This window comes from Protopterus annectens, chromosome 15.part0, assembly GCF_019279795.1.
Source record: "Protopterus annectens isolate FY-2018-M chromosome 15.part0, PAN1.0, whole genome shotgun sequence".
In the NCBI taxonomy this organism is placed as follows: Eukaryota; Metazoa; Chordata; order Ceratodontiformes; family Protopteridae; genus Protopterus; species Protopterus annectens.
Genome location: NC_056749.1, coordinates 17,511,840 through 17,536,484, shown reverse-complemented (window position 1 = coordinate 17,536,484; position 24,645 = coordinate 17,511,840). Strand labels below are relative to the sequence as shown.

Genomic DNA, 24,645 nt, shown 5'->3' with positions numbered 1-24,645 from the left:
GGAGAATCTTTCCCACTTGGATATGCAAGATCTGGTATTGGGTGTCCAGGCATCCTGCAGGATAGTAAGCAAGTAAGGTGAAGAGATTGCCACTGTGGGTGGATTTGGGTTTTTGTCCTGTGTGAGGTGGTCCACTTTGAGGGGTAACTTGTGGTGATTGCCTTTGATAAAGTACAGTTGTGTACACTTACCATAAATGTAGATGTTAGAGTGTCTTCACTGTTGCAGTCATGACTGTAGGGTTCTCCCCTGCCGGCAGGCGGTCCTCGGTCGGCCAGAATCCCAAAGTCTGGTTCTGGCGTCGGATGTTCAGCCATGCTCCCTGACGTCAGAGCGCCAGGAGTATAAAGCTGACGCCATGTTCTCCAGTTTTTCTTGCCCCAGATGTCAGAAGGTCCAAAATGAGTAAGGTCCCATACCCCTTGCAAATACACCTCAGAAGGGTGAAAAAGGAACCACACAAAAGAAAAAAAATAAGAGGGGACAGGAGGGAGGGAAACCCAGACTGCAACAGTGAAGACACTCTAACATCTACATTTATGGTAAGTGTACACAACTGTACTATGTTCATCGTGTTTCACTGTTTCATGACTGTAGAATCCCAAAGCAGAATGAAAGGGAGGTAGTCAAAGTAGAGGGGGCGGCTATAAGACCCTGCAAGACTGCAGAAGCAAAGCCTGCCCTAGACTTAGAGTAGAAAAGTAGATTGTAGTGCTTGGAAAAAGTATGCACTGAACTCCAAGTTGCAGCTTCCAAAATGTCTTTGGTAGGAACTCCCCTGAGGAAGGCAGCTGAAGTGGCAGCAGCTCTGGTAGAGTGAGTCCTTATACTCCCTGGGATTTGCTTTCCATGGAGTGAATAGCAAAATCTGATTCCATGAGCAATCTATTTAGAAATTATCTGTTTTGAAATGGCTTTACCTTGGGAACTTGAAGCATAAGAAACAAACAATTGCTCTGATTTCCTGATGTCCTTGGTTCTGTCCAGGTAAAAAAGTAGTTGTCTGTGTACGTCCAAGGAATGTAAGATCCTTTCCCCTTTATTTTGAGTGGGGAAAAAAGTTGGCAAGTGGATAGTTTGATTTAAAGCCACTTTGGAAACCACCTTAGGCATGAAAGTAGGATTAGTCCTTAAAGACACCCTGTCTTGATGAAAAATAACATAAGGTTCTACAGCCATAAGAGCTTGCAACTCTGAAACTCTCCAGACAGAGGTCAGAGCTAACAGGATGGCTGTCTTCCAAGATAAAAACTTGATGTCAGATGTGGCAGCAGGCTCAAAAGGAGGTAAGGTGAGCTTTTCTAAAACAGTTGAGATCCCAAGCAGGAATGGGAGGAGATCTAGGGGGCCTTAAGTTCTTAGCTCCTCTGAGAAACTGTCTCATGAGCTGGTGGGAAAAGATTGGAGGGTCTCTATTATAATGAGCAGAAATAGCAGAGGCATGAATCTTTATGGAAGAGAAAGAGAGACCCTTACGTAAGAGGTCTGTCAGGTAAAGTAAAATCTGAGGAATGTTAGGAATAAGAGGATCAGAATCCTGAGCCTGCATCCAGGAACAAAATCTTTTCCATTTTCCTGCATAAGATTTTCTAGTGCTAGGACGTCTGGCTTCTAAAATGACATCCATAACCTGCTTGGGTAGGAGAGAATGATTCAAAAACCCTGGATTAATCAGGCCGCCAGGCTGAGAGTTTTGACATGGGAGTGTAGAACCTGACCCTGATGTTGGGACAGAAGGTTCGGAGTCTGTGGTAAAACCCAAGGGGGCTCCAGACAAAGGTTTTTCAGTGTTGGGTACCAAAACCGTTGAGGCCAATTTGGGGCCAGCATGATTATCATCTTGGGCTTGTCCTGTTTGATCTTTAATAATACTCGTGGAAGAAGAGGAAGAGGCGGAAAGGCATATCCCAAGAGGTTTCTCCAACTGAATGATAGTGCATCCACTTTCCAAGCTTGTTCGTGGAAAGTCCTGGTGCAAAAAATCTGTAGTTGATGATTGAGGTGGGATGCAAAGAGGTCTAATGTGAGGACATCCCCAGACTGCTGTAATAATCTTGAATATTTCGGTGTCCAGCATCCATTCGTGTGGGTCAGACAGGTTTCTGCTCAGACTGTCTGCCAGAAGTTTTGCTTCCCTGGTAGAAACTGAGCTTGAAGGTCCAGTTTGCAAGCTAGAGCTGTGTTCCAAAGATTCATGGCTAGTCTGCAAAGGGGATAGGAATGAGATCCCCCTTGCTTGTTTATGTACCACATAACTGTGGTGTTATCTGTCCGTATCAGTAGTTGTCCTGGATGTAGAAGATTCCTGAAGGCCAATAGAGCCTTCTGAACGGCTAACATTTCCTTTAAATTGATATGCAGGAGCTTCTAATCCTTTGTCCAAAGGCCCTGCAGACAGTTGCCCTGAAAATGGGCTCCCCATGCATAATCTGAGGCGTCCGTGGTTAGTATCTGAGTGGCTGGAGGCAGACTGAAGGGTTTTCCTTTTAGAGTACATGCCTTGGACCACCAAAGGAATTCCTTTTGAAGACAAGGCAGGACGGTAATCTGTATGTCTAAACTGTGGCAATGCTGAGACCATACACTTTTTAGGTACCACTGTATTTTCCTCATATGTAGTCTTGCATATGGTACGAGAAGGATGCAGGAGGCCATGTAACCCAAAGCCTGCAGGAATTTCCTTGCAGATAGCGGAGTTAATGTTGCCAAGGTTTTGAAAGTTGAAGCCAGCTGTAATGTTTTTTGTATGTCAGAAATGCCATCTGGGTTGTTGTGTTGAGAAGAGCACCCAGAAAAGTTATTTGTTGTGAGGGTGTCAAATTTGACTTTTTTTATGTTTACAGTGAATCCCAACAACTTGAGAAGATTCTGAACAAATTCTAGACGCTGGAGTAAGACATCCTTGCTGTCTGCCTGAATAAGACAGTCGTCCAGATAAGGGTAAATTTGAATTCCCTTGAGTCTGCAATAAGCTACTACTGGAGCCAGGCATTTGGTGAAGACCCTGGGCGCAGTAGACAATCCAAAGGGCAGCACAGAGAATTGATAGTGCCTCGATCCGGCACTGAACCTGAGGTATTTTCTGCATTCCTGCCTGATGGGAATGTGTAAACATGCCTCCTTTAAATCCAAAGTTACCATCCATGCATTTCTGGTCAGCATTGGAAGTAGCTGCTGTAGAGTAAGCATCTTGAATTTTGGTATCTCGAGAAAAGTGTTCAAGACTGACAGATCCAGAATGGGTCTCCATGAATTTTGCTTTCTGGGGACTAGAAAGAGCCTTGAGTAAAAACCTAGTCCCATCTCTGAAAGTGGAACCAGTTCTATGGCTTTCATAGCCAAGAGCTTCCACCTGGTTTAAGGCCTCTAATCATTGATGTTTTGAAAGATCCGGCCATCCGCTTGGTCTTGGGTAGGGTATGAAAATGGAATTTGTAACCTCTTGAAACCACATCCAGAACCCACTTGTCTTGGGTTATACGAGTCCAATTTAGGTGAAAAAGAGAAAGTTTTCCTCCGAGAGGGGCTTCCAGGCAAGAAGTTCCTGCAGCCCAACAGAGGGAGTCATTGAGTGCTTTCTATGAGCTTGCGACCTGTCCTCTCCTCCCCTAGGGGTGGAAGCAGTCCACTGTCTTGGTCTATAAGAGGGCTTGCGTTTGAGACCTTCCTCGGGAGCGTCTGTATCTACCCCTCTGAGGCCTGTCAGAATTGGGAAAGGACCAATTTTCAGTAGGCCAATTCCTACTAAATCTGGGTGGCTGTACTTGTAAGAAATCTTTAACCGTTTGCATGGATTTTGCCTTGTCCTCAATCTTCTTTATCACCTCTTCAGCTTTAGATCCAAACAAAACATTATGCTGAACAGGAGCATCCAATAATTTAGCTTTTACTTGATCTGGCAAGTTTTGTTCCTTTAACCACGCATGCCTTCCAATGACTGTGCCAGAGGCAGCAGCCCTACAAGAAGCCTCCAAGGCATCAAATCCACAGTGTAAACCATGCTTCCCAACTTGTTCAGTGGCATGCATTAAGTCATGTAATTCCTTATCTGCACAGGCAGAATGCACAGGCAGAAATGGAAGCTAACTTTTGTTTTAAAACAGACAGGAGAAATTGCTGGTATTTCAGCATATGAAACTGACAGTTTAAAGCCCTAATAGATAAAGTAGCAGAAGTGTACACTTTTTTGCCCCATCTTTCTAAAGATCTGGAATCCTTCTCAGTGGGAATGTGGGGTTTTTAGCAGAAGCGGCCTTAACCCCCTTAGGACCCTGAGAAATGGTTTCAGGATCAGCAGTAAGATTCTTGTATAAAAACTGGTGGGAATCAGAAACCCTATAATATCTGTCTGGCTTAACAGGAGCTGGAGGAAGAGAGTCAGGAGTTAAGTTAGCCTCCGAAAAAGCATCATCCACAATATCCAAAATAGGAGGAATAGCCAGGGGTCTATGTTGGGGAAGAAGAAGAAAATCCCCAAGTCTTTTCTTAGATTCCGAGTACTCCTGTCCTTCCCAGTGAAAATGTTCTCATTTCATGCAAAGTTTCCCCAAAAGAGAAATCCTCAGGGGGAGAAGCTGAAGGAATGGATTCCTCAGCATCAGAATCCTCATAAGGAGGGAAAGAATATTCCTGGTCAGAAGAAGAAACTGAAGAAACAGAAGCCTGATCAGAGGAGTCATAATACACTTCCTGCCTTGGCCTTTTATCTGGAGGGGGATGTGAACCCCTAATCATAGTACGTCTTCAGCCAACTTGAGTAACTGTTTGAGACTTGGGTGCCGGATCAGAAGAGGCCTGGGCTGCAGTCTTTGATTTGGAAGGAGTCTTTGCCTTCGTCTTTATTAGAAGCTGAGTAGGCCTGAAAACCCCTTCGGAAGCCGGTACCTGCACAGCGGCTCTGGACCAATCCGAAGGAGCATTGTCCGAAGGTCCTGCAACAGAAATATTCAAAGGCCTAGTTGGCTCCTCGTGGGAGTCCGTTCCGGCCATCGGTTCCGAAATGGCAGACAGGGTCTGCAAAAGCGCCTCACTGACGACGGCCGAACCTGAAGCTGACCCGGCTTGTACAATATTGTCAGATTTGGACCTCGGAGGCCTGTTTTTATCCTTGCGTCGTTTGTGAACTCCGGTAGCCGGAACCGTATCAGACGACATTTTGTAATTAAAACGCCTACCGAAGTAATGAAATGCAAAATCGTACCTTCGTTTAATTGTACGTTGATTGAATCTAGCACAAAAACCAACAACTAGCTACGTCATGGTCAGGGCCTAAGCAAGGAATACAGTAAGAATGAAAATCCTTATGAGGTATTTGCTTCCCACATGAAATTTTTCTGACATCGGACTGGAGCAAGAAAAAAAAGTTTCCCCAATGGGGTACTTAGCTTTGAGTAGAAGAAAGTCTTCGGACTGAAGTACGTTTAGAAAAAATTGTCAGGAGTCAGCCGACCGGCACTTGCGAACTGCTATCACCGCAAGGCAAGAAAGACTGGAGAACATGGTGTCGGCTGTCAGCTTTGTATTCCTGGCACTTTGACGTCAGGGAGCATGGCTGAGCAGCCGACGCCGGACCCAGACTTTGGGATTCTGGCCGACCGGGGACTGCCTGCCGGCAGGGGAGAACCCTACAGTCATGACTGCAACAGTGAAACACGAACATCCATAGAAGTCGTCCTCTTCCATGTTGCAGTATTCATACTGTGGGATTTCCAGCCCTCAGGAGACCTGACGTCTGCTTCTATACAAAAGCTTAAGCCTGGTTGCCGTAGGTGCGTGGGACGTCACACAGAGCCGTAAACCATGGAATACAAGTGCAACTTCAGCATGCACAGACATCAGAACTCGAAGCCCAGAGAAGGGACTATAAGGCCAAGGGAGAAGCAAAAGCAAACATCCTTCATCCTTACAGGGCTGCAAGGAGTGGCCTGCAGGCCAAGGGAGAAGCAAAAGCAAACATCCTTCATCCTTACAGGGCTGCAAGGAGTGGCCTGCAGTGAGGGCATACCCTAGAGAAGAAAGGATAGCAGGGGGGGTGGAGTGTGGGAAGGAATACTGCAACATGGAAGAGAAGGACATCTATGGCTATTGCAAGATTTTACACTATTCCATGTCCCTCTATTCCCATGTTGCATTACTCATTGTGGGAGAGTACCACAGCTAAGTGGAATGTTAGGAGGTGGTAGAGGTGGAGGATTCTAGGAATCTTTGCAGGATTGCCCTGGTCCAGCTTGTAGTGCTTGGTGAAAGTATGTACTGTGGACCAGGTGGCTGCCTCCATGATGGAAGCTGTGTCTAGTCCTTTTATGAAGGCCTTAAAGGTAAGCACTCCTTGAGGCAATAGTTTGTGATGAGTAGCAAAATAGGATGGATTTTCTGATCCAGTAGGAGATGGTTAGTTTGGAAACTGCCTTACCCAAGGCCCTGGCATTAAGGAAATGAACAGCTGGTCAGATTTTCTGAACGACTTGGTTTTGTCCAAGTAGAATCCAAGTAGAATCTTAGTTGCTTATCTACATCTAGGGGAATGGAGGATCCTCCACAGAGTTGGGAGAGGGGAAGAAAGTGGGTAGGTGAATAGACTGGTTTAAGGAAAGCTCATTAACTACTTTGGGCATAAAGGAAGGTTAGTGCGTAGGGAAACCCAGCCATTGTGGAAGGTGGAGTAAGGAGGGCAAAGCCATCAGAGCCTGTAATTCAGGCACCATTCTAGCAGTGGAAATGGCCACTAAAAGAATGGTTTTCCATGTGCACATTTGAAGAAATGCTGTGCTGGCTGGCTCAATAGGGGTAGGGTATGTTTTTCCAGCACAAAGTTGAGATCCCAGGGTGGAGGAATGGGCTTTTCTTGGTGGTCTGATGTGCAAGACCCCACTCAGGAAAAGTTTTACATCCAGTCTCAGGATCCGCAGTACGATTTTTAAAAAGGAGCTTGAGAGAGTCAGGAACTCTGTAATATCTATCATGTTTTCTGGGAGCAGGAGGTAGAGAGTCAGGGGCAAAGCTAGATTCTGAAAATGCATCAACGATGTCTAGTACAGGAGGGATAGCTAAAAGCCTGCGCTGGGGCAGGAGTAAGAAATCCCTAAGCCTCTTTTTAGAATCAGAGTAATCCTGGTTTTCCCAACGAAAATGCTCCCCAAGAGTATGCAAGGTTTCACCAAAAGAGAAATCCTGTTTGGGGGGGGGCAGAGGGAATAGAGTCCTCTGCATCACAATCCTCATAGGTAGAAAAGGGTATATCCTGGTCAGAGAAAAACTTTACAATCCTGGTCAAAAGTATAAGCAAATTCAGTCCTATGTCTCTTAGTTGGAAGGTTGGCTTCCCCTGATTAAAGTAATAAGGTCTTCAGCCATTCTTATTTTTTACGCATACAGGCCTGACCATGCAGTCTGGGTGTTGGTTTTCTAGGCATGGCTCGAGATTTAGGCCTTGAAGAAAAAAATGGCGTCAGTTTAATATGCAAGTCAGTAGCCTGGATATACCCTCAGAAGCCAGGTAGAGACATCCGCAGACTCCACAGTTGAAGCATCTCGTGGCATACCGGACTCCGAATGGGTCTCAGCAGGGGCCTGCGAATCTGAAGTAGCGGGTATCCGGGGCTGGGAAAGCGTCTCACTGAGTACTGGTGAACTGGAGAGACTGGCTTAGAACCTTCATAGATAGCTTTGGACCTAGGCAGCCTACCTTTGCGTTTTTTCGAATGTCGGTAGTTGGACGGCTAACCAGTAGTTGGATGGCTAACTAAAAACATATCTGAATAATTTACCGACAAATAGTTCATTGCTTAAATAAGGCACAAAACAGACAGCGAGGTACATAGAGGTCAGGGCCTAGACAAGGAATACAGTACGAATGAAAATCTTTCAGGTATTTGCTTTCCACAAGAAATACAATTGACTTTTAATGACATCAGTTTAGAGCAAGAAAGAATTTCCCCAACGGGGTACTTAGCTTTAGTTTAAGACTTCTGTTCTGAAACTCAAAATTTCAGGAGTCTGCTGATAAGCACTTGCTAACTGCTTCTGCTTCGGGCACCGCAAGAAAGATTGATGTAATGGCGTCGGCTGCATGCTTTATATCCCTGACTACCGGACGTCACAGTAGAGGAGACAGCAACAGACGCAGGACCCAAGACTTTTGATAATCAGGCTGACGTAGGGCTACTGCAAGCAGATAACTCAAATGTGATGACTGCATCAGTGAAACACAAAGAACATGTGGGAGTAGCCCTTCTAACAAAGGATGTTTTGGCTGGGTAGTTCCTGTAGTATCTGGGTAATGAGGACACCAGCAAGTGTTTAATGTCATGCAGTTCCTTGCTCTTTTCTTGTAAGTCTTTAAAAAGTTCTGCCAGCATTTTTGCCAAATAGAAGGTAGGAGCATCCATGATCTTGGCTTTAAAATCAGGCAGAGGTTGTAGTCTGAGCCAGGAGTATCTGTGCAAGGTGGACGCAGTGGCAGCAGATCTGACAATTGCTTTTGCAGCATCCGAGCTGCAGTGGATAGTGTGTCTGGCTACTTCGGTGGCTAGGGACAATTTGGAGGAAACGTCAGATTTGGCTGGACAGCCCGGGGTGGTAGCCAACAAGGTGGAGGCCTGAGACTAGGTGTAGTTTTGTCACCCTGAAAGCTAGGGTAGAAGTTGTACCTTTCCTGGTTTTGCTATCTGACTGAAGGGAAGCAGAAGCCAAATGCCTAGACGGTGACTGGGGATGCTGCAATAACAGCTGGATCGGCCAAAAGTGCTTTATTAGGAACTTGTAAAACCTACCTGGCCTCTTAGGGGCAGGACGTTTAGAGTCTGGGTTCTTGGAAACAGAACTGAAGGCATCCAAGAAAGTTGGGAGTACTGGAGGGATGGCTGAAAGTGAAGGGGAGTCAACCTGTAGAAGCTCAAAGCATCTCTTCTGGGTTTCAGAGACCAGTATTATTCCACTTGAAATGCCCTTAATTTTGAGACAGTCTCCCCCAAATGCAAGTCCTCAGGTGGGGAGTCCCCCCCCCCCCAAATGCAAGTCCTCAGGTGGGGAGTTGTCCCCCCCAAATGCAAGTCCTCAGGTGGGGAGTCCCCTTCAATAGTGTCTTCAGGTGAAGACTAGTTTATGGGACAGGCAATCTGTGAAACACAGAAGATAGATTCCTCAGAAGAGGGAACACTAGTCTGGGTCTTCCTGGGTAACTGACTGCTGAGTAGATGCTAAAGGCAGGGAGGAGGCAGAAGCCCGCCTAGAGCTCAGTACAAGGATGATATGGCCTGTAGGCTTAAGTGCCATAAAGGCCTGCATCAAGGAGGAAGTGAAGTGCTTCCAGTCCGAGGCTGCCAGAAGCGTCGGGCACAAGTAATTTGTTTTCTGCTTCCTTTTAGTAGTGTGCATCTCGGTGGGCAGGGAAACAGAGGCATGCGCAGGAGAGGTCTTGGTTGGCTGGTCAAGTAACGGTTCCACCGACGTCTCTATGACAGACGGCTGAATCAACTTCGCTGACGTGCTTTCAGTGTGTACTGACAGCCTCTTCCAGAGGAGCCATTGGAACCAGAGTAACCTGGTGTCCCTCGGCTCCTACAATGGCAGTTGGTGGGACATCCGAAGGCAGAGGCCTGCAAATCTTGGCCTTCTTCCGCGGTTCAGCTTGGGCAGCCAAACCTGGATCCATCCTAAGCGCGAGGCCTTTAAGCCTTTGGTTTTCTATAAATAGATTTAATGCAGACAGACTGCTGCGTAAGGTCTTGGGTATGAAGTATCGGCAAATAGAGAAGGCCTTGTGGTCATGCTCTTTACCCAAGCAAAACACAGCAGTCATGGGAGTCTGCGGAATCTGGCACCCGCAACTACATTTATTCTCTCTGACATCGGCTAAACAGAAACTACAGCAGCCAAACTAAAGCTCAAGTACGAAAAAGGCAAACCCCCAATGGGGTACTTATCTTTCAGAAGTCTTTGGACGTAGGAGTGAAGCGGTTGAAGGGATAGTTATCTGCGGCTGTAAAGTTCTGGGGTCTGTCTGTGCTGTCCCATTTATAATCCATGGTTTACGGCCCTACGTGCAACGTACACGCACCTACAGCAGCCAGGCTTAAGCTTTTATATAGGAGCAGACGTCTGGTCGAATGAGGGCTGGAAATCCCACAGTATTAATACTGCAACATGGGAACAGAAGGACACCTTGCAGTTATGCGATCTTCAGTGATCCACTAGAAAAATCACAAGTTTAACGACAGATGGATGGGGAACACGAGGCAAAATAAGGGATGTTCTGCAAAGATCAGACAAATGAACATTCAGCAGCATTAAGCAAATTCATCAACTAGAGTCATGGACTGTGCTGCAAGTGATGTTCTTGTACGACAGTGAACAAGCAGCCTTTTCCGCATTTGTTTCCACATGAAATGAAAGCAAAACAGACGGGGGCTTCAAGACTGGATTAAATAATGCATCTCACCTTAACAGTAAAATGAACACAAGTAAAACTGACCCAGTCTGAAAACCCAATTCCCCTTTGTCTCTCGACAAGTAATGGGTACTGCTGACCTAAACATGTCAGTATGGAAAACTGTCTGCACAGTAATCAAGAGAGGACAAGGCATATTAAAGTTATGGGTCACTTTTTCGAAGAGGTTTTCCAGAAAAAAAGGAAGAATTCAGCCAAGTTTAGTGACGAAAAACACTGAGAACTTGTGAGCAAACTGTAGCCAATGATCTTTAAGGTTGCAGAAAGAAATATCCATGATTAACTAAACACAAAATGCAACACTGCAAGTTTACAGTGCAAACTGCGTTACATAAAATTTGAATGCCACTCCCCTTTTTAACCACCATACTTCTGTGTCAAAAGTGAACAGAAACTGCCTCCTCCAAGCATCAACTATTTCAACTAGCATTTATTAGTTCAAATGTGGTAGTAATTAAGTGGTCCAGTAGGCTATATACCAGACTTCTAGCACCACTCCCAATAAAACCAAACACATTAAACACAAACTAATCCATTCAAACATATTCAACTTCTGTAACGCATATACTGTACTGACCAGTATTAACTAACCTGGGAGGAGCCCCTTATTAGAAAGCACTAAGGAAATTATGCACTGAGGGGGCCACAATGCAACAGCACACTGTTACAACACTGACAGTTTAGTGAGTTTTGTCAAAAATATTCACAGAAACCTGCTTACCAAGACTAGCTTACCGGCATATTTCCAACCGGCTGTCCCTGTTGTGGAGGTGGCTGAACACCTGCTGGTGCTGCTGTCTGGCCGTAATATGCTGCCTGCTGCCTGTAATACTCTGCCCAGGCTGCACTGTAGTCTGGTTGGGCTGCTGGCTGTGGTGGGGGTGCAGCAGCTGCTGTTACAGTTGCTGCTGTTGCTGCTCCTGCAGTGGCCACTTGAGCTGCAAATTTAAAGAAGCATCAGCACTAGCACTTGTAATGACCAACCCCTCACAATCCCAAATCAAATATACTTTAATCAGCATGAAATCAAATTCACTCCCTTAAACCAAACTTTTCTTGTGTCAAAGATGCATTTTATATAGCAAAAAGAAAAAAGGGAAAAAGGGAAAAATAAATCAGATTACTCAGCACGACCATAAGCACAGCTTCAAGCAAAATTCTATAAAGTGCAAGATTAGTCACTTCAGTCCTTCCAGCTTCGTATCTAAAAGTATGACCAGAACAAAGTTTGTACCCTACCTACACGAAAGATATTAGCAAAGACTCAACTGTAAAGGGGAGAGGCTCACATCAGCATTTGTTTGGCTAGATCAGTGCTTTCACCTGGTTACAATATTTCAGCTACTGCTTTCCCAGTCTACAAGAGGAAATGTAATGTGGTACAGAAATGGGTGCAAGTGAGAAGGGGGATTGGTAACAACTCAACCCCCCCCTTAACACAACAGCAACAGATTGCTGTTGCAGCAGCAACAGTTTCTTGGGACTTGACATGCGAGTTTTGCTCCAGTCTTGTTTGGGCAGACATCCACCTGGACATCAACAAGTCTGTAGTATTTACTGCTGTAGTCCATTTTTGGGATATCCTGCATGCAGCTAGCCAGAGTGGCCAGAGTCCATTCCCCATTGGGCTTCAACCTAGGACATGGTGGTGAAATGCAGTGTCAGTTAATGTTTTTAACCAGCCCACAAACCAAGTAGCAAAACTTGGTGCTAAAACCCCCCCAACAACCCTAACATCCCTACCCCTGGAATGGCATCACAGGGGGTTTATAGCTTGGCAGGATGTTTACCATGACTGGAATAAAACTGCTGCAGTATTCATAATACTGAGACTCCCACAGCTATGGAGAGAATGGTGGAAGTCTCAAGTGAGGAAGTAGAATCCAGGAGACTAGACAAGTGTTCTAATAAGCCACACCAGACCTAGACAAGGAGTATAACTTGGTGCTGGCAACTGCTTAAGTGGAATGTGCTTTTGGGCAGCATGGCAGTCTTTCTATGGTGTGAACTGCAGAAGATAGCCTTGGAAAGCCAGGATGCAACAGTTTATAAACGGACTATTCCAAAGTGCGAGTCCATGAAGCTGCTGTTTTCCTGATATACAAACAGTTGTGTAAATTCTTACCATAACCATTGATGTCCTTTTCGATATGCTGCAGTATTAATCACATAAGGGAGTCAGTCACTGGCTGTTTCATACATCCAGCCAGTACCCAAAAGCCTTCATGCTATTGCACAGTACATGCTACAGTACATGCTACACATCAACATTATGCATACGTCGACCGTAAAGATGTCTGGCATAAAGCGGATGTCAGCATGTACCTAAAAGTTGTGTAAAACCTTACAATAGGTCTCAAATCCATGTTGCAGTACTCTATACATATGGGTTTTCCTCTCTTGCTACTCAAACATCTGTATGGTCTGTGGGACATCTGACGTGGCTAGCATTGTGTGGGCCATAAGTGACATCTGCACACACCAGACTAACTGAACGCCCTAGTCAGACCCAGTCCTTGGAAGTGCAAGTCCTGTGCCATCCAAAATGGAACTGCTATACAACAGGCGGGGTAGCTGGGAGGGAAGGAATACTGCAACGTGGAAGAGGACATTTATGGTTACGTTAAGACTTTACACAACTTTTCTGTCCTATTCCCATGTTGCAGTATTCTACATATAGGTGAATGACAAAGCTCACTAACAGGCAGGTGGTCTAGTAGAAAGAATCCATGAAGGACAGCCTGGCGAATCCAGCTCTGGACCTAGAAATCTGGTCCATCTTGTAATGTTTGGTGAAGGTGTGCACAGAAGACCAAGTAGCAGCTTCAAGGATAATGCAGGTGCCCAAGCCCTTGAAGAAGGCTCCAGAAGAGGCCATCGCTCTGGTGGTGTGTGCTTTAACACTCCCTTGCAAGGATTTCCCGTGGTGTTTGTAGCAAAAGGCAATAGCTTTGGAAATCCATGTAGAAATGGTTTGTTTAGATACTGCTTTTCCTTGGGCTCCGGGTTGGAAAGAGAAACAGTTGATCCACCTGCCTGATTGGCCTGGTTTTGTGCAGACAAAGTACAGTTGTGTACCTACCATAAATGTAGATGTTAAGAGTGTATTCACTGTTGCAGTCATTACACTTGGGTTATCCTGCTGGCAGGCTACCCGCAGCTCTGAGGTAGCTGGCGTCTGGGGCTGCGAAAGCACCTCACTGAAAACCGGCAAACCGGTGACTGGCCTAGGGGAGGCTTCGGTTTTGGACCTCGGATGCCTGTCTCTGTCCTTGCGCTTTTTATGGACTCCGGTCATTGGTTGTTCTGACGGCATTATAGTTAAACCTTCGGCCAAAGTAATGAAAAGCAAAATCGAACAGACGCTTAATAGTGCATTGGTTGAATCTAGCACAAAACCGACAACTAGCTACGTCGTGGTCAGGGTCTAGGCAAGGAATACATTAAGAATGAAAATCCTTCAGGTATTTGCCTCCCACAAGAAATACAATTGTTAACTTTTACGGACATCGGACTGGAGCGAGAAAAAGTTTCCCCAACGGGGTACTTAGCTTTATTGAACACTTCGGATCTGAAATACAAATTCAAAAATCTCAGGAGTCGGCCGACTGGCACTTGCAAACTGCTTTTGCTTCGGGCACCACGCGGCAAGAGACTGAAGAAAATGTGTCTGCTGCATCTTATATAGCCCTGGCGCACTGACGTCAGGGAAGAGGCGACAGCAACAGATGCCAGACCAGGACTTTGGAATTCAGGCAGACTGTGGGTAGCTTGCCAGCAGGATAACCCAAGTGTAATGACTGCAACAGTGAAACACAAACATCCTGAGTTGTCTGTGCACATCAAGGGAATGAAGTACTCTAGTCTCCATGTGGACTGGGGAAGGTGGATGGCTTGGTTTAAAGGAAGGTCACTAACCACCTTGGGCATGAAGGAAGGGTTGGTTCGAAGGGTTACTCTATGGGATACAAGAAAGCGTGGAATAGCTATGAGAACTTGCAGTTCAGACACCAAGAGGTCAAGACCACAGGGACAGTCTTCAGAGTGCAGTAGTTTAGGAAAACTTTGAATGCTGGCTCAAAGGGCAAAGGGGGGGGGGGGTAGTGTTAGCTTCTCAAACATAGTTCACGTTCCATCCATGGAGGGGGAAATGGGCTTCCTTGGTGGACTGAGATGTACCCCCTTAAGGAACAGCTTTGCAAACAATCTGGAAGCTGGGGGGGGGGGGGGGGTCCAGAGGGAGGCATGATGAAATGGCAAGCAAATGGGCCTCAATGGATGAGAACGCTAACCCTGTCTGCAGAAATTCACAAAGGTAATACAGTACTAGAGGAGTCTCACTTTACAACAGGTCCAACTGCCATTGAAACACCATATGGAGAATCATTTCCACTTGGATAGTCAATATCGCCTGGTATTGGGTTTCTTGGACTCCAGGACAGTGCACACGTCTTCACTGTAAAGGTGCCTGAAAGGGATCAGAATCCTATAACCCAAAGTGAGGCCACTGTGGGTAGATTTGAGTTCCTTTGTAATGTGCGAGAAGGTCCACTCGAGGGCCAACTTAGTGACTGCCCTTACACAAATTGTAGGAGGAGAAACAAATGCTGTCTTGGCCAGCAGGAAGTCACCAGCAAGGTTGTTAGTCTGTCCTGCTGGATCTTCAGCAAAACCTTCTTTGTAAGGGGTAAGGGGGGATGCATAGAGAAACACCCTCTTCCAGGAGATTGAAAAGGCATCTGTTGCCATAGCCTGAGGTTCTAGAAGTCTGGTGCAGAAGAAAGCTGCCTTGCTGATGGAGGCAAATGGGTCTAGTTGAGCTGTACCTCACCACTGGACCAGGTCCAGGAAGACATCCATGTGAAGCATCCATTCATGCGATCAAGGATCTGCTGAGGGAGTCTGCCTGAGAATTATGTTGTGAAGATATGTACACCGCCTGCAAGGTTACTCCTTGGGAGGTGTCCAGTTCCTACACAGGAGAGCTAGTCTGCAAAGCAAATAAGATTTGCCCCCATCTCCCACTTTTGATTCCACAGCACCGTGGTACTGACTGTAAAGATTTTTAGTGGTCCTTGCTGGAGATTATTGGCCATGTGAGCCTTCCAAACCATTGCCCTCATTTCATAGATAACTGATGTGTTCTTGCGGCTGTAGCCCTGGCCACACCTTGCACTTTCAGGCGCCCCAGAGTTGCTCCCCAGCCCAAGTCTGAGGCATCTGTGTACATGGTCTGTTTGGGTTGAGGTGGTTGGGGGGAGACCCGAGTGGAGGTCCACCTGCTATAGCCACCAATGAAAATTTGCTTGAGGCAAGGCAGGAGGGGTATCTGTACTTGAGGGAGTGGTAGTGCTGGGTCCAAACTGACCCAAGTACCACTGAAATTTCCTCATATGGAGTCTTGCCAACGGTAAATAGTTGTGTAAAATCTTACAACCACAGATGTCCTTTTCCATGTTGTAGTATTCATACTGTGGGATTTCCAGCCCTCAGGCAGCCAGACGTCAGCTCCTATACAAAAGCTTAAGCCTAGCTGCCACAGGTGCGTGGGACATCACACGTAGAACCATAAACCATGGAGTATAAATGTGATGTCAGCACACACAGACCTCAGAACTTGAAGGCCAAAGAGAGACTAAGGCCAAGGAGAAGCAAAAGCAAGTGTCCTTACAGGGCTACAAGGAATGTCCTGTTGTGAGGGTATACCCTAGAGAAGATATAGGATATCAGGGGAATGGAGGGAGAGAAGGAATACTGCAACATGGAAGAGAACATCTATGGTTATAGTAAGATTTTACACAACTCTATGTCCTATTCCCATGTTGCAGTATTCATACTGTGGGGGAGTACCACAGCTAGGAGAAATGTTGGGAGGTGGCGGACTCTAGGAATCCTTGCAGGACTGCCCTGGCAAATCCTGCCCCGACCCTAGATACCTGGTCCAGCTCATAGTGCTTGGTTAAAGTATGGACTGTGGACCAGGTGGCTGGCTCCATGGTGGAAGTGGTGTCTAGCCCTTCCCATGCCTCTGGTAGAATGCACTCGCACTCCTTGAGGGAATGGTTTGCGATGAGTAGCAAAAAAGGATGGATTTTCTCATCCAGGAGAGTTGCTTTGGTGACTGCCTTGCCTAAGGACTGGGACGGAAGGAAATGAACAGTTGGTCAGATTTTCTGAAAGACTTGGTTTTGTCCAAGTAGAATCTCAACTGCCTATGTCCTTTGGGGGAATGGAGGATCCTCTGTGGAGTTAGGAGAGGGGAAGAAGGTGGGTAGGTGAATAGACTGGTTTAAGGAAAGCTCATTAACTACTCTGGGCATAAAGGAGTAGTTAATGTGTAGGGAAACCCTGTCATTGTGGAAGGTGGTGCAAGGAGGGCAAGCCATCAGGGCCTGTAATTCAGACACCCTTCTAGCAGAGGCAATGGCCACTAAAATGATGGTTTTCCATGTGCACATTTGAAGAGATGCTATGCTGGCTGGCTCAAGAGGGTAGGGTAAGCTTTTCCAGCACGAAGTTGAGATCCAAGGGTGGAGGAACGGGCTTTCTTGGTGGTCTGATGTGCAAGACTCCTCAGGAAAAGTTTTACATCCAGTCTAGAGAGAAGAAATAGTTGTGAAGGCAAGCATGCAGAGATGGTTGAGAGATGGACTTTGACAGAAGAGTAAGCTTGTCCCTCCTTAAGGAGTCTGCAGTTATACTACAGGACCAGGGAGGATCTGCTAGAAATGAGTCCCCGTTTCTCAGAGAACACCATTTCGAGAATCTTGGGCATTTAGACAAATCATTTTTTCTAGCTGTTGGTTTACTGGCCTCCCTCAGGACAGATCACATCTTCTGAGTAGTGCTGTCTAAAAGGGAACAAAAGCTGATCACCCATAGAGTTAGTTGCAATAAATAGTTGTGGGTACAGGAGGGATCCTTGTTGAGTTGGCAAGTCCCCATCTGGTGGGTTAAAAATTTGTGGTGATTGCCCTTGGCTAGTGAAAACAGAAGGGGGAACCAGCCAAGGGCAACCAAATTTTCAGAAGGACTCTGAATTAGAGGGAAGGGCAGGAAGGCATATAGGTACATTCCCTGCCCTGAAAGACTGAAGGCATCCACTGTCCAAGCTAGTGGTGAGTGGAGTCCTGCTGCAAAATTTGTTTAGTTGTCTGTTCTGGGGGGAGGCAAACAGATCCAGTTGTTGTGCCCCCACTGGTGGACTGTGTGTAGGAAGGTATCTCTGTGCAACATTCATTCATGTTGCAGAGATGTTTTTCAGCTGAGCAAGTCTGCTTTCTTGTTTTCCTGAGAGGGGATGTACGAAGCTTTCAGGAAGAGGTTGTTTTTTGCTATTTCCCAGATTAGCAGGGTTATCAGACAACTTGTATGCCTTGGTCCCTCTTTTGAGATACCACATGACAGCTGTGTTGTCTGTCACAATGTGGAGTATCCCTACTTGCAGCATGGGCAGGAAGGCTTAGCTAGGACAAGTCCGCTCCCTGACAGATGTTCTGTTTCTGCAGGGCAGGGGACCAGCACTGTTGTACCTTGTAGCCCTGCAGGGTTGCTCCCCATCCTAGGTCCAACGCATCTGTGGGCACAGAATGGGAAGTGGGAGGAAGTTCAAGAGGAATTCCCTGGTTGTCAGAAACCTGCTGAATTCACTACTTCAGCTCTAACTTTAGACAGGGCTGCTGGCTCTGGGACCAAACAGCCCAACTACCATTGGAATTTCATGTGCATCATTGTTAGTGGGAGCATGGGAAGGTGGCCTATAGTTTGTAGAAACTCTTGCAGTTAAATGCGATTCTGTCAGACAGAGAAAATGGGAGGAGAGGGATTGTACCTTGTCTGGTGGTCAGAAGGACCTCATTAGATCTGTTCTGATTCTGCACCCTAGGAAAACCTTGTCCTGTTGTGGGAGGGGTGTGTGAAACCCAATTTTAGAAGGGACATGGTGAATTTGAGATTTGCCAGAAGGGTGGACTGTGATTCTGCCAAAATGAGAATGTCATCCAAGGGTAGAGTTGTATTCTCTTGGTCCTGCAATGGGCGATGGCTAGCATCAAGCAAATGGTAAAAACTCTGGGTGTAGTAGACAAGCCAAAAGGCAATGCGGTAAATTGAAAATGAGAAGAGGGCCCAGAGAAGCATAGGAACCTCCTGTGGGAGGGTCTGACTGGGATGTGCAGGTATGCATCCTTTAGGTCTAGGGTAACCATAAAAGCTTGAGGTGGAATGAGGGGTAAAAAGAGTTTGAAGGGAGAACATCTTGAAGGAAAGAACCTGCAGGAACAGGTTGAGGTAACAGGTCCAGGATAGGTCTCCAGAAGCCATCTTTTTTGGGACTAAGAGGCAGGAGTAGAAGCCTGACCCCTCCTGACTTGAGGGAACTTGGGAGACTAGTTCCTGCAGGATGGGAGGAAGTAGAAGGAGTGGACTTTTGGGAGGGAAAGGAATCCTTACTGGTGTAGGTTCTTCTTTCCAGGAAAGAAAGTATCCTTTTTGGATGCTGGAAAGAACCCACCGATCTGTAGTGATGGTTTTCCAAAAAGGGAGACGTTGGGTAAGGTGGACAGACTGGCACTTGGGCAAGGCAGTCACGCACAGGAGGGTCCACCTCTTTCTGGAAAGGGACGTTTGTTGGGCAGTTGTGTTTGAGGGGATCTGGGATACCGTTATCTCAGAGATCCCCTATGTGGTCTGGCAATAGAGGAGTGAGATGTGGAAGTGGCCCTTGTAAGATACGGGCACTGGGGACACCAGCAAGTACTTAATGTCCTGCAGTCCCCTTGCTCTTTTCTTGCACGTTTTTAAAAAGTCCCGCAGCATTTTTGCCAAATAGGTTATCCAAAGGAGCAGCCATAAACTTTGCTCTAAAATCTGGGAGAAGTTGTAGTCGGAGCCAGGAGTATCTGTGCAAGCTGGATGCAGTGGCAGCAGATCTGGCAACTGCTTCTGCAGCATCATAGCTGCAGCAGATAGTGTCTGGCCACTTGGGTGGCCAGGGACAATTCACAGAAAATCTCAGATATGGCAGGACAGTTCGAGGTGGTAGCAAACAAGGTGGAGGCCTGAGAGACTAGGTCTAAGGCATACTTCATGTAGATTTGGTAGTTTTATCACCCTGAAAGCTAGGTTAGAGAAGGTATATACCTTTTTCCGCCATCCTGTGCATGGTTTTGCTGTATTTATCAGATGACAGAAGGGAAGCAGAAGCAGACTGCCTGGGGATGCTGCAATAAACTGGAACGGCCAAAGGTGGCTTTATTAGGAGCTTGTAAAACCTATCCAGCCTCTTAGGAGCAGGAGGTTGAGAATCTGGCTTCTTGAAAACAGAAGTGAAGGCATCCAAGAAAGCTGGCAGTACTGGAGGGATGGCTGAGGGTGAAGGGGAGTCAACCTGTAGAAGCTCAAAGTATCTCTTCTGGGTTTGAGACTAAAGTATCCCACTTGAAATACTCATTTTTGAGACAGTCTCCCCAAATGATAAGTCCTTAGGTGGGGAGTCCCCTTCAATAGAGTCCTCTTCAGGTGAGCAATAGTCCATGGAAAAAGTAATCAAACAGAAAACAGAATCCTTAGAGTAAGACTGCTCTTGGTCTTCCTGGGTAACCAGTTGCAGAGTAGATGCTAAAGGGAGGTGGCAGAAGCCGGCCTAGAGCTCAGTACAGGGATGCTAGTGGGAGTAGGGCCTGTAGGTTAAGTGCCATAAAAACCTGCATCAAGGAGGAAGTGAAGGACTCCCAGTCTGGGGCTGCCGGAGGTGTCAGGCTCAAGTACTTAGATTTCGGTTACCTTTTAGAAGGAGTATGCGTCTTGCTGGGCAGGGAAACAGAGCCCTGCGTAGGAGATCTCTCGGTTGGCCGGTCAAGCAATGGTTCCTCCTCGACATCAGTTATGACAGACATCTGAATCAACTCCACTGACTTGCTTTCTGTGGGTACTGACATGGCCTCTTCCAGAGGAGCCATCTGAACCGGAGTAATCGGGTGTCCCTCAGCCCCTAGAATGGTAGTTGGCAGGACAGCCAAAGCAGAGTGGCATCTGGAGCACACCTGGAAACCTTGGCCTTCTGTGGTTGTTCATCTTGGACGGCCAACTCAGGATCCACCCTAAGCGCGAGCGTTTAATGTGAATAGACAGCTGCGCAAGGTCTTTGGTACGATGGATTGGCAAATAGAGCAGTCCTTGCGGTCATGCTCTTTAAGCAAAAGAAACTGCTGTCGTGGCATCGGCAACTACATTTACCTTTTCTCTGACACCAGCTAGAGATAAACTGCAGCAACCAAGCTAAAGGTCAAGTACGAAAGGAAAACCCCAACGGGGTAATTATCTTTAGAAGTCTTCGGACGTAGAAGCGAAATGTCTGGGCATGCAGTCACATTTATACTTCATGGTTTATGGTCCTGTGTGAGATGTCCCACGCACCTATGGCAACCAGGCTTAAGATTTTGTATAGGAACAGACGTCTGGTTGCCGGAGGGTTGGAAAAAAGTACAGTTTTGTACCTACCATAAATGTAGATGTTCGAAGATCCACATTGCTGCAGTCCTAACACTTGGGTAGTCCGCTGTCCACGGTCGGCCCGAATATCAAAGTATAAGGCTGACGTCGGTCAGGGCGCATTTAACTGACGTCAGAACGTCAGGGTACAAATGCGCATGACCGGCGTCATATCCTCAGTCTTTTCTTGCCCCAGATGTCAGAAGACCTTAAAAAGAAAGGTCAAAACCAAAAGACAGCAAACAAATAACCAACCACCCTTGCACTAACTATATGTACAATAGATATAATACACACAATATGTACAACCCAACCCACACAACCACCTCCAAGTACAGAGGGAAGGAGGGAGGGAATTGGACTGCAGCAATGTGGATCTTGAACATCTACATTTATGGTAGGTACAAAACTGTACTATGTTCTTCATCTCACATTGCTGCAGTCCTAACACTTGGGTAGAATCCCAAAGCAGAGATAAGGGAGGATGGCTAACTATAAGGAAGCAGGAGCTGCCAAAATGCCCTGCAAAACCGCAGTGGCAAAACCAGCCCTGGACTTAGAGTAAAGTGGCAGGTGATAATGCCTAGAGAAGGTATGCACAGAACTCCAAGTAGCTGCCTCTAAAATATCCTTGGTTGCCACTCCCCTCAAAAAAGCTGTGGAAGTGGCAGTAGCCCTAGTGGAATGAGGCCTAATCCCAGCTGGAACCTCCTTGCCATGATGGGAACAGAAAGCAATGCAAAACCCAATCCACTTAGAAATAGTTTGTTTTGACACAGGCTTGCCCTGAGAACTCAAAGCAAAAGAAACAAACAACTGCTGAGACTGCCTGAACCCTTTAGTTCTGTCCAAATAATAACGCAACTGCCTGTGTACATCCAAAGTGTGCAAAATCTTTTCCCCTTTACTTTGGGGATTTGCATAAAAAGTAGGCAAATGAATAGTCTGGTTTAAAGCCACACTAGAAACCACCTTAGGCATAAAGGAAGGATTAGTACGTAATGATACCCTATCCTTATGGAAAATCAAGAAAGGCTCAACTGCCATAAGGGCCTGCAATTCAGAAACCCTTCTTGCAGAGGTAATGGCCAATAAAAAAGCAGTCTTCCATGATAAATATTTCAACTCAGCAGTAGCTGCAGGCTCAAAAGGTTGTAGAGTGAGTTTCTCCAACACAAAATTGAGATCCCAAGCAGGAGTAGGAGCCCTTCGTGGGGGTCTTATATTCTTTGCCCCTCTAAGAAATTGCTTGAACAAAGGATGAGAAAACAATGGCGGGTCGCAATCATAGTGAGCTGAAATTGCTGCAGCATGAACTTTAATAGAAGAGGACAAACCTTTGTCCAGTAACTCAGTAAGATATTGAAGAGCCATACTTAAATTAGGCTCAGAAACATCAAAATCCTTTGCTGCACTCCAAAATAAAAATCTCTTCCATTTATCTGCGTACACTTTCCTTGTACTAGGCCTTCTAGCTTCCAAAATCACATTCAAAACTTGTTGTGGAAGTTGAGACCTTTTATGGTTCAAAACAGAATATGCCAGGCTGTTAGGTGAAGAGAGTGAAGTTTGACATTGAGCAAATGGCTGTCTTCCTGTGACAACAGGTGTGGAATCGAAGGCAAAGGCCATGGAGGCTTCCGTACTAGACTCCTCAGTAATGGGTACCAGTGCTGTCGAGGCCAATCTGGAGCTATTAAAATCATCCTTGGCTTGTCCTGTCTGGCCTTCAGAAGTACCTTTGGGAGGAGAGGCAGAGGTGGAAAGGCATACACATGAAGATTGCTCCAATTGAAAGAAAGAGCATCCACTTTCCAAGCTGTGGGATGAAACCTTTTGTGCAAAACTTTGGCAGCTGATGGTTTAGTGGAGAAGCGAACAGATCTATGTCTGGAGTTCCCCATGACACTGTCAATTTCTGAAATACATGAGGATCCAATTTCCACTCGTGGGGATCCATAATTTGTCTGCTCAACACATCTGCTAAGGAGTTCTGTGCTCCTGGCAGAAACCTTGCCTGAAGATTGAGCTGTAAACTGAGAGCAGTCTCCCACAAAATCATTGTTTGCCTGCATAGAGGATAAGAAAGCGTTCCCCCTTGCTTGTTGATGTACCACATGACAGTTGTGTTGTCTGTTAGAATCAACACCTGTCCTGGAAGAAGGAATTCCTTGAAAGCTATTAATGCAAACTGGACTGCTAACATCTCCTTCATGTTGATATGTAGATGTTGTAGTCTGACAGGCCACTTGTCTTGTATCCATTTTCCATTCAGATGAGCTCCCCAAGCTTTGTCTGAGGCATCTGTCGTTAAAATCTGACTTGCCTCTGGCCGGGTCACAGAGAGTCCCTTGTTTAGGTGACATTCCTGAGCCCACCACAAAAATTCCTTCTGAATGCAAGGTATTATTGGAATGACAGTGTCCAGATCCTGGCAGTGCTGTGTCCATACATTTTTGAGATACCATTGTAGCTTCCTCATATGCAGTTTGGCATTGGGAAGCACCAGAATACAAGATGCCATGAACCCTAAGGCTTGAAGGACTGTCCTTGCAGTCAGCCCGGACTGATGAGATAGTTGATGGAAGTAAAGGGATAGACTCTTTTGTTTGTCCGGGGTTAAAAAGGCCATCTGGGCTGCTGTATTCAGTCTCACACCCAGAAAGCACATGTCTTGAGAGGGTACTAGACTGGACTTTATTTCGTTCACAGAATACCCTAGGCATCTTAGCACTGCTATCACATACTCCAAATGACGAAGAAGCTCTTCCTTTCCTTGAGCCAGAATCAGGCAGTCGTCCAAATAAGGATAGATCTGTATTCCTTTTAGTCTGAAGAAAGCTATCACTGGAGCCAGAACTTTCGTGAACACTCTGGGCAGTAGATAAGCCAAAGGGCAATGCAGAGAACCGATAGTGAGAAGTCCCAGCTCGAAAACGCAGATACTTTCTGCAACTGAGTCTGATAGGAACATGAAGGTAAGCCTCCTTGAGATCCAAAGTTACCATCCAATGATCTTTGCCCAGCAGAGGTAAAAGCTGTTGCAACGTCAACATTTTGAACTTGGGAATGTCCAGATAAGTGTTGAGGATAGATAAATCCAAAATTGGTCTCCACGTGTTCCCTTTCTTCGGTACTAGGAACAGGCGAGAATAAAATCCTAGGCCCACTTCTGGCAGAGGGACCGGCTGTATGGCCCCTAGTTGGAGCAACAGAGAAACCTGTCTGTGAGCCTCTATTCTTTGTTGAGGAGGAACATCTGGCATGCCTTTGAAAGGAGGCAAGGTATGGAAATAAAACCTGTAGCCGTGGTGTATGATATCCAATACCCATCTGTCCTGGGTAATTAAACTCCAATTTTCTTTGAAGAGTGCCAACCTTCCTCCCAAAGGTGCTGCCAGACGAGTGGGCTCTGGCAGCTGAAAAGGTAGGTCATTGGGTCTGTTTACGAAAGGACTGACCCCTGCCCTCACCCGAAGCCTGTGCAGGAGAACTCCCTGTTCTAGGCCGGAAAGAGCCCTGAGCTCTGCCCTTACCACGTCTAGATCTACCCCTAGACTGGGAATCATAAGGATACGTCCACCCCTTAGTAGGCCAATTTCTACTAAACTTTGGAGGCTGGACTTGGAAAAAATCTTTAGCAGTCTGCATAGACTTAGCCTTGTCTTCCATTTTCTTTAAGACTGTCTCAACAGGAGGCCCAAACA

General features: G+C 46.3%; 1 protein-coding gene across 4 annotated transcripts in view; it reads right to left on the bottom strand.

Moving 5' to 3' along the window:
- Positions 1-24,645, bottom strand: part of LOC122789663 (KH-type splicing regulatory protein) — a 441,911-nt gene that overhangs the window by 5,772 nt on the left and 411,494 nt on the right. For 3 of the 4 annotated variants that reach the window (XM_044057076.1, XM_044057079.1, XM_044057078.1), the window contains one exon: positions 11,169-11,385. In XM_044057076.1, the coding sequence (XP_043913011.1) occupies positions 11,174-11,385 (212 nt within the window). In that variant the 3' untranslated portion in view covers positions 11,169-11,173. The remainder of the gene's footprint in view (positions 1-11,168; positions 11,386-24,645) is intronic. The other variant, XM_044057077.1, reaches the window with a different exon arrangement.